The sequence below is a fragment of the Ostrea edulis genome, chromosome 2 (genome assembly GCF_947568905.1).
Source record: "Ostrea edulis chromosome 2, xbOstEdul1.1, whole genome shotgun sequence".
NCBI classification, from domain to species: domain Eukaryota; kingdom Metazoa; phylum Mollusca; class Bivalvia; order Ostreida; family Ostreidae; genus Ostrea; species Ostrea edulis.
In genome coordinates, this window is record NC_079165.1 from 96,318,122 (window position 1) to 96,329,237 (window position 11,116).

Sequence of the window (11,116 nt, forward strand, 5' to 3'; positions counted from 1 at the left end):
TGTTAAAAGCATTGCACAGGGACCTGTAGATCAACTTGCAATTCAATATACATGATAAAGACAAATAATATTCATTCTTGTTATGATAATTTTTTTATGCCTTTAGAGTTTGTCCTTCTTGGACTATTTCCATTTACAATAGCATCATTCAAATATGGAAATCATTATTATTCAAGACAAGTCAAGGTCAGGTGATTTTCAGCTGATATGTTTAAATGACTTACAGGATAATAATATATATATTTTACGTACTTGAAAGTATTTATATAAAAAAAAAATTCAGTAAAATGTAAATATTAAATAATGGGACATGAAGGCCACAGACATTGCAGAAAAACATTGCACAACCTGCTGGCAAAGATTATGCATTTTTCTGCAATATTTTCAACCTTCTTTTCCTTTTTCACAAACCAAAGAAAACATTTTATTATTTGAAATACGTAAATCCTGGAAACAATTAAAAAAATTTATATCATGTGTCTTCACAAAATAGAATAGACTATGGCGTCATAATACATTGATGTTCACTGCTAGACTAGCAAGCAATGAAGATCACTGACTGAGTGATTTATTTTGTCACATGATTTTCCCCAGAAAACTGTTAGTTCAGATCCAGGAGGTTGTTTGAGGATAACAGAATGGGAGTGTAATGTGCAAGAATGGATAAATGTGAAGTACATTGTAAATGAAATCTGTACAATGCATATGTGGTAGAATTGGTGGATCCTTGTTTTCCTTAGTACAAATGGAGAGAGAGAGCATGAAATAAAAATCTGTGGCTGAATTGGAAGCAAACTTGAGACCCTGCATAACTAGTCAAGTGCTCTAAACACTAGATCAATATATCCAGGCTGACATCCACTATATGCACCAATTCTACTTACATAATTCTACCACACAGATTGGGAGAGGTTCTAAGTTGCTAGAACTTGTAATCAATCCCTTCGTATATTTATACAATAAAATATGTTCAAATCGAATTCTACTTACACATATATGTAAGATTGCTCCAGCTCTTTAGTTTATACTGACTGGTGCTCCTTTCACATCAATTCACAAAAAAGAAGAAGAAAAGAAGAAATCCAAAAAACAACACAGAAGCTTGGCAACAAATATATGGAATAAAACACAAGTGTATATGGAAATTTGATATTTAGTATTTTGTATGACTAGGTTCCTACTTCACAATTACTTGTGAAAGACAAAACACTTCCTGTGAGATTTTGGCATGATCAGTTGTTTGCCAAACCGCCTCATCATGGTGGCTGTGTGGCATGGTAAGAAAACTAGCTTGCAGATTTTCCTACCTTGTGATGTCACAGTGACTGAAAGCTTGATTGTTTGAATGTCATATATATCTGCTCTGTGTGTGTCACTGTGACACATACCATAAATCTGGAAATTTTTCCTTACATTTATTTTTGTGAAATTGGATCATATTGCTTTTAGATTTATTTTGTCTATCATACTTTTGCAAACAAAATATCATTGACAAACAAAATTGTACCAAAAAAAATGTCTTTTGCAAATTCAATACTGAATAGACTAGCAAAGTTGCTAAAATTTTATCCTTAGTAAAATAACCAGATTTATGGATCACAAAACTGCTCAAGCACATGGACATACCAAAAGGCAAAAAAAAAAAAACCCACCAAATGACTTATAGTAATGCTGAGATTTTGCTATCATAGTATGGAAGAATGAAGGAGTAACAAGTGCATTTTTAAAATAATTAATAAACTGGGATAACTTTAGAAATGCAATTTAAAACAAATATATAATAAACTTCAGAAAAGTATTAAAGTTCCACAACCGTGATGCACTCCTTGACTTAGCAGCCACATGTTTTATAAGTTGCTTTTTTCCCTGTGGAACCCTGGCCTGTAGCTACTTTCCCATATTTTGTATGTTATAAAATATGTGTCTGTTCTTTACAGGAAATACACTATCACTGTTACATCTATTTGTATTTAGGCACCAGGATTATTCATACTGGACTAGGACACAGCCCATGCAGCATCTTACAGTAAGTGTGTGATTCCAGGTTATATTTTTAAAAAATACTTTTTGTTGTCTTTCATTATACTTAAGCCTTTTGATGCCTTTTATCTTTACTTCATAATGATACTCAGTATTTAAAAAAAGACATTGTCAGCAACATTTAATTTTAAATTATAAAAAATAATATACATGTATTCTTAAATTCTTTTCAAAACTGAAATTATTGAATTAAATATTGATATTTTGTATAGCCATGCAATACTAGTGTCAATTAAAAACTGAAAATGATATTATAGGGCTTCCTGTCAGCTTGTCCCCAATACCCTATTTTCACCTAGTCAGTAGTGCACGGTTATTTGTAAATGTGCGCTATTACTTTTTCGTTAATTGTATAACTTTACTTTTTTTGGTCTTCTTAGAACTTTTCACATATAAAAACACATGTGTTCATTTGAGGGTTCCAAGCAAACATGTTATCTATTATGCCACTGGAGCTTTACTCTAATTGATGATAAATTATTTATATCTATTAAAGTTTACCAGTAATTAATTATTTTTGAGGTTTGTATCATTTTATTAAATATAGTTAAACAGTCAGCACAATAATAACAATGTACTATGCTAAAATAATCGTCAGGGTTTGACCCACAGTGCACACACCTCTAGCTCGTACACCATGGGTCAATCACTGACTACTATTTTGGCATAGTACATGCAAATCATAACACTATTGTATAATCGATAATCCGTCATGTTTTTGAATTGGCTTTTTGTACTTGACAATAGAGCAACTGTTTCTGTTCTGTTTGTAGAATGAATGTGATGAATGCAGTCTTTATAAATCATACGATGGAGAAGATGGTTTCAATATACTGTAGACTTATATTAGTGTTAGTAATATTGTAGATCTTGTTCACTTGAAGCGATTCCAAGTAATGTGCTCTCGTTGATAAAGAAGTGCTCCCACACTCAGCTTCTTTTTTCCTTTGTGACAAAGTGACTGGATGCTGCACAGTTTACTGTGTTGTTAATTATTAACTTGTATGCGGATATAAGACACATGACCGAATATTCGAATATTAAATTTTTATTTGAATATTCTCAATTTGTCATTCATTTGCGAATATTCGAACATTCATTTCAGCTCTAGTTGATTATCAGGAATAGGTCTATTGCAGAGCAGCTATCGGTGTTCCACTAAGATCTATGTATGAGCAAGGTAGCTCAGGTAAATGTTGTGGTCCCTGGTCCTCTTGTAAATTACTAATTACTTTCCCAGCAGTGTAAGCTGGCACAGTGATGTATTGCCACTTATAAGTTAGTTGAATGCACGAGATTGTCTACTATCATCTGTTTCTCGTTTCAGATACACAGTGATGTATTGCCACTTATAAGTTAGTTGAATGCACGAGATTGTCTGCTATCATCTGTTTCTCGTTTCAGATACACATTGCCCTGGAGGATCAGACCGAGGAAAATGGCACTCTGTTCTACATACCAGGCTCACACAGGTAGACATACATGAATAATGGGCTCAGACAGGTAGAAATAAAATGGGCTCAGACAGGTAGACATATACCAGGTTCACACAGGTAAACATATACTGGACTCATACAGGTAAACATATACTGGACTCACACAGGTAAACATATACTGGACTCACACAGGTAAACATATACTGGACTCACACAGGTAGACATATACTGGACTCACACGGGTAGATATATACTGGACTCACATAGGCAGACATATACTGGACTCATACAGGCAGACATATACCGGACTCATACAGGCAGACATACACATATAGCAGGCTCACACAGTTAGACATATACTGGGCTCACACAGGCAGACATACACATATAGCAGGCTCACACAGGTAGACATATACTGGGCTCACACAGGCAGACATATACCGGGCTCATACAGACAGACATATACTGGACTCACACGGGTAGACATATACCGTGCTCCATCTTTTATGGGGAGCGGAGTGGACCGAAAACCCTTGGCTAGTGAAGATGACCGTGCTCATACCGGTAGGCATTCCAAGCTTTTGCTTTGATGTCTTTACAAATTGTAATGATAGCCATTTCCGCATGTAATGATAGTCATTTCCGCATGCATTGGCTGAAGTTATGAACAATGCATGTATGAATCTTGATAGATATAGTACATTTATTTTAATGCCCGTGGATTCCAACAGAAATGAAAGTAAAATGTAAATTTAAAAATAATTTTCATTTTTGAAAATAGATGAAGGTATGAACTGCAACACATTACGCCAGCATACTGTTCACGGATTACTAACACACTTCATTACGCCAGCATACTGTTCACGGATTACTAACACACTTCATTACGCCAGCATACTGTTCACGGATTACTAACACACTTCATTACGCCAGCCTACTGTTCACGGATTACTAACACACTTCATTACGCCAGCATACTGTTCACGGATTACTAACACACTTCATTACGCCAGCATACTGTTCACGGATTACTAACACACTTCATTACGCCAGCATACTGTTCACGGATTACTAACACACTTCATTACGCCAGCCTACTGTTCACGGATTACTAACACACTTCATTACGCCAGCATACTGTTCACGGATTACTAACACACTTCATTACGCCAGCCTACTGTTCACGGATTACTAACACACTTCATTACGCCAGCATACTGTTCACGGATTACTAACACACTTCATTACGCCAGCATACTGTTCACGGATTACTAACACACTTCATTACGCCAGCATACTGTTCACGGATTACTAACACACTTCATTACGCCAGCATACTGTTCACGGATTACTAACACACTTCATTACGCCAGCCTACTGTTCACGGATTACTAACACACTTCATTACGCCAGCATACTGTTCACGGATTACTAACACACTTCATTACGCCAGCATACTGTTCACGGATTACTAACACACTTCATTACGCCAGCATACTGTTCACGGATTACTAACACACTTCATTACGCCAGCCTACTGTTCACGGATTACTAACACACTTCATTACGCCAGCCTACTGTTCACGGATTACTAACACACTTCATTACGCCAGCCTACTGTTCACGGATTACTAACACACTTCATTACGCCAGCATACTGTTCACGGATTACTAACACACTTCATTACGCCAGCATACTGTTCACGGATTACTAACACACTTCATTACGCCAGCATACTGTTCACGGATTACTAACACACTTCATTACGCCAGCATACTGTTCACGGATTACTAACACACTTCATTACGCCAGCCTACTGTTCACGGATTACTAACACACTTCATTACGCCAGCCTACTGTTCACGGATTACTAACACACTTCATTACGCCAGCCTACTGTTCACGGATTACTAACACACTTCATTACGCCAGCCTACTGTTCACGGATTACTAACACACTTCATTACGCCAGCCTACTGTTCACGGATTACTAACACACTTCATTACGCCAGCCTACTGTTCACGGATTACTAACACACTTCATTACGCCAGCATACTGTTCACGGATTACTAACACACTTCATTACGCCAGCATACTGTTCACGGATTACTAACACACTTCATTACGCCAGCATACTGTTCACGGATTACTAACACACTTCATTACGCCAGCATACTGTTCACGGATTACTAACACACTTCATTACGCCAGCCTACTGTTCACGGATTACTAACACACTTCATTACGCCAGCCTACTGTTCACGGATTACTAACACACTTCATTACGCCAGCATACTGTTCACGGATTACTAACACACTTCATTACGCCAGCATACTGTTCACGGATTACTAACACACTTCATTACGCCAGCATACTGTTCACGGATTACTAACACACTTCATTACGCCAGCATACTGTTCACGGATTACTAACACACTTCATTACGCCAGCATACTGTTCACGGATTACTAACACACTTCATTACGCCAGCCTACTGTTCACGGATTACTAACACACTTCATTACGCCAGCCTACTGTTCACGGATTACTAACACACTTCATTACGCCAGCCTACTGTTCACGGATTACTAACACACTTCATTACGCCAGCCTACTGTTCACGGATTACTAACACACTTCATTACGCCAGCCTACTGTTCACGGATTACTAACACACTTCATTACGCCAGCCTACTGTTCACGGATTACTAACACACTTCATTACGCCAGCCTACTGTTCACGGATTACTAACACACTTCATTACGCCAGCCTACTGTTCACGGATTACTAACACACTTCATTACGCCAGCCTACTGTTCACGGATTACTAACACACTTCATTACGCCAGCCTACTGTTCACGGATTACTAACACACTTCATTACGCCAGCCTACTGTTCACGGATTACTAACACACTTCATTACGCCAGCCTACTGTTCACGGATTACTAACACACTTCATTACGCCAGCCTACTGTTCACGGATTACTAACACACTTCATTACGCCAGCCTACTGTTCAGGGATTACTAACACACTTCATTACGCCAGCCTACTGTTCAGGGATTACTAACACACTTCATTACGCCAGCCTACTGTTCAGGGATTACTAACACACTTCATTACGCCAGCCTACTGTTCAGGGATTACTAACACACTTCATTACGCCAGCCTACTGTTCAGGGATTACTAACACACTTCATTACGCCAGCCTACTGTTCATGGATTACTAACACACTTCATTACGCCAGCCTACTGTTCATGGATTACTAACACACTTCATTACGCCAGCCTACTGTTCATGGATTACTAACACACTTCATTACGCCAGCCTACTGTTCATGGATTACTAACACACTTCATTACGCCAGCCTACTGTTCATGGATTACTAACACACTTCATTACGCCAGCCTACTGTTCATGGATTACTAACACACTTCATTACGCCAGCCTACTGTTCATGGATTACTAACACACTTCATTACGCCAGCCTACTGTTCATGGATTACTAACACACTTCATTACGCCAGCCTACTGTTCATGGATTACTAACACACTTCATTACGCCAGCCTACTGTTCATGGATTACTAACACACTTCATTACGCCAGCCTACTGTTCATGGATTACTAACACACTTCATTACGCCAGCCTACTGTTCATGGATTACTAACACACTTCATTACGCCAGCCTACTGTTCATGGATTACTAACACACTTCATTACGCCAGCCTACTGTTCATGGATTACTAACACACTTCATTACGCCAGCCTACTGTTCATGGATTACTAACACACTTCATTACGCCAGCCTACTGTTCATGGATTACTAACACACTTCATTACGCCAGCCTACTGTTCATGGATTACTAACACACTTCATGAAGTGTGCCAGCTTAAAGCATCCCAGTGCATGCTCTCATGTATTTTCAAAAATGAAATTTATTTCTTAACCCACTTCTACAATAATTGTATTGTGTTAAGGTGTATATTATATGATCAATGTGTATCAAGTAATCAAATTGAATTTAAATTTCTCTTCTGTTTGATATTCTAATCATTTAGAGATATAGAACTTAAACAGAGATAATAAAGCAATAAAGAAAACTTGTGTATAGAAGAGGCCTTGATGCTAAAAATGAGACTGAGATTGAAAAAAAAAATGAATGAATGAGACTAAGATTGATCATAGCCAGCAGGTTGTCAGGGTGTTGGTGACATCTTACCTATAAAGAAATCGCATTTCTGCAGTTTGCCTGTAAAGAATTAAGGTAGCTCCATCCTCATATGACTTATCAATATTAATGGTTAAAAGTGGGAAAACTGTATTAATTTCCACTCAATATAGTTTAATTTAATTAATAACCAAAGAAAATGTATATGTTGCCACCTTTTTAAAGATGTCAGACATACAAAAACAGAAGTATACATCAACATCAAAAAATCACACATTTTAGTTAAACAGAATAATAAAAATACATAAAAACTTGTTGAAATGACAAAATTTAAATATCAACAGTTTTAAAAAAACTGATAATTCATAAATATGTATAGATTAATTGTGGATATTAGGTAAACCAATGTATAATACACATCCAGTAGAGGAAATTTCAGCATAGGAGTTATTGCCCTTGACAAAATTATTTTAATCATAAATAATTGATTATCTATGGAAAATATAAACTTTTTCAGTATTAATAGTTTACCAGATTTTTTATTATATACAGTGAATAAAATTCCTCGGATAGATATATTTCTATCATGCGCAAAGTTTGATTTATTAAGATTTTTGCAAAAACCTATGACATCACATGAGGATTGATCAACCCCATTTCTTCATCTTACTTGTAAAGAAACCACATTTCTGTAGCTTACCTGTATGATTGAATTAAAACAACTCTGCAAAATTTCATATTGTATTTCACCTCTATGCACATATATCATTGCGGTATTTAATATTATTCTTTACAGATGGACCAGAAACGGAGGTCCACTACCAGTCACAGACTTCAACTTCAAAGACATGGAATCTATCAAGGTCTGTTTGCATTATCTGGTGTTTTTCACCTTTTCAAATTATTCAGAGCTCTCGCTCTCATTTTGATGTGGACATATTTTCATTTTATTATGACAGACAGTGCTAACGGAGGAAGAGAGGAAATGTTTTAAACCCATACCATCCATGTTGAAGAAAGGAGAAGCCAGTTTTCACCATGCTATGGCAGTCCATGGTTCCTATGGTAACAGGTAGTGAATTCAATTCATTCATCCAATAATGCTCAATCTTAGTATATGATCTCTGAGTAGTTAAAGTAATGATTACTGTGTTAGAAAGTAAGTTATACTGAAATAATGATTGACATAACTCACAAGAAATGTTTAAAGAAAAATCTTGTATTGATCAATTTCTTGTGGGCCTAGTAAAATACATAGTCATTCTTAGACTCTGCTGCTGGAGATATATTGTAAAAGAGAAGGGAAATAAATTTAGGTTATATTTACACTATATATATATATATATAATTGTATCTTTGTTTCATTTTGATGGGAAATTGTATAGTTGAAATGTATTGTGAGTTTTCATTGATTTTGAAAAACTATGATGTACGGTACATGTGCAATTTTCTCAAGAAAACAGGCATCTTTTGTTGATTAGGTCAGACAGCCCCAGAAGAGCTGCTGTTTTGAACTACTTTGCTGATGGCACATTGTCCAACACAGACGACGAACTTCTCAAAGGGATCACAATTCCTAAGGTCAGTAAATCTATCCTTTTGATGGAGTGAATAGTTTCTGATGAGTACTTAGAATTAGGAAATATCTTGGGCTAAAGTTGAAATTGCTCTTGTGAAATGCCTTTTGTCAGTGTTTGAAACTTGCTGCAAAATTAGCTAAACATGCAGGACTGATTGCTTGTAAAAATTTTAAACACTGCCAAAGACCTTCTAGCCCTGAGAAAATAATTGCCATTTTTTAAAGATCTTTTATAACTGTCTTATTCTATCTTCTAATCAAATACGATTATGTGACTAGGACTCAGTTCCCATAAATTCAATCCCGATCCTATATAATTTCATAAAGCAGGGTTGGCAAAAAAAAGTGGTGTTTTATGAGTATTGACCGGGCCGGTGGTCAATATGGTTAAAACCTGTCAATACTGGTTAATACTGGTCGATTGAAAATTATTTGGTCATTATAGTCTGTGTTATTTATTTTAAATGTTTAAGTGGTAAATACTGTAATTCATAACATGCACTATCAGTTTATAATAACTTATACGTCATAATATTAGATAAATAATGTACAAATGACTCTGTTGAATTGGGGAAGATGTAAAAGTTTCTGTTCAAATTCCTTAGTTTAACTTATTTTAATAAGTATTGTTTCATCATTTTTCATTTTAAGTGTTAAATAAACATTTGAGGGGGTGGGTTGGTGATGTTTTCATAACAATAACAGGCACACTGGTCATCTCTGGTCCCTGCCTATGCTTATTAACACCTGTCAACTCTGCTTCCTGTGCTCAGGTAATGTCCAGCTACCTTTTATTCTTAATCTGTCCAGGTACATGTATTAACAGGTCTGTCTCCAATTGTCAAGCTATGCTATAGAACTGTGACCCTCTGGTAGGTACTAAAGATATTTTGGTCAGTTTCAGCAAACCAACTATATCAAACTTATGAAATTACGTTTGATTATCTAATGAAAAATATTAATCAACAATTGATCCATATAATGAAAAGACTTAATTTATCTTTATCTTTGCAAGAAATGTACAAAAATAGGAAATTGGACAGTTTAAATTACAATTGACCATTATTGACCACTTGGGGAGTATTGACCGGGACAGTTAAAACCACTGGTTAAAACCGGGAGCGGTTTTAACCGCCCAACCCTGTCATAAAGCCCCCTTGGCCTGTTACAACTTTGTTACCAATATGATATTAAGTAGATATGATACACTGTATATCAATATTTTATTTAGTGGAAATTTTAACATGTCTGGTTGGGTGTCTGTACAAAGAAATTTGTTCCCCGCGGTAAAATTTATACATCTCAGGCAGTAGGATGCAGTTATTTCAAACACTGCTTCTGTTTTGAAAATACAAAATAATTGCATCTTCATTTTTTGCAGGGAAAAAGGATGGATGGGCAATTCTTTCCAGTTGTATTTGATCCAAAATGGATGGAATGATTTTATGTGTACAGGGACAGATAAAAAAAATCAAAATAAAACAGCAATTGAAAAATTTTGATTATTTTTAATGTGATCAATTCAGAGGTCACGGAATTTAGTCTGATTAAAATAATTCTTTTCAGGTTACTTTCAGTTACAATAAATTAGGGGAGCGAGATAATCAGACTGCAAGGAATTGTATGTTTAATGTTTCATAATTTTTAAAATCAATACATGTATTAGCTCATCTTAAATAAAGGCTCTAGTGAGTTTCATTTCGTTCTGATATGAAACTTTCGAACATAAGATTTTTTTTACTGTTTACAAATCTTTTTATGTATTGTGTGCTCAGTAGATCAAATATTCTTCAGTGTGATGGGAGTAAAATTAATTAACTTTGCATGTTGATTTGGTTATGTTGATGAAGACATTTTTTTGAATAAAAGAATTTGCAAATCTTA

The 11,116-nt window shown here is 35.8% G+C and overlaps 1 protein-coding gene across 3 annotated transcripts in view; it reads left to right on the top strand.

The window, feature by feature from the left end:
- The window catches only part of LOC125678132 (phytanoyl-CoA dioxygenase, peroxisomal-like), a 14,049-nt gene extending 2,933 nt beyond the window's left edge, over window positions 1-11,116 (top strand). For 2 of the 3 annotated variants that reach the window (XM_048916298.2, XM_048916300.2), the window contains exons 5-11: window positions 1,174-1,277; window positions 1,975-2,026; window positions 3,445-3,512; window positions 8,450-8,516; window positions 8,613-8,725; window positions 9,117-9,234; window positions 10,614-11,116. In XM_048916298.2, the coding sequence (XP_048772255.1) occupies window positions 1,174-1,277; window positions 1,975-2,026; window positions 3,445-3,512; window positions 8,450-8,516; window positions 8,613-8,725; window positions 9,117-9,234; window positions 10,614-10,673 (582 nt within the window). In that variant the 3' untranslated portion in view covers window positions 10,674-11,116. The remainder of the gene's footprint in view (window positions 1-1,173; window positions 1,278-1,974; window positions 2,027-3,444; window positions 3,513-8,449; window positions 8,517-8,612; window positions 8,726-9,116; window positions 9,235-10,613) is intronic. The other variant, XM_048916301.2, reaches the window with a different exon arrangement.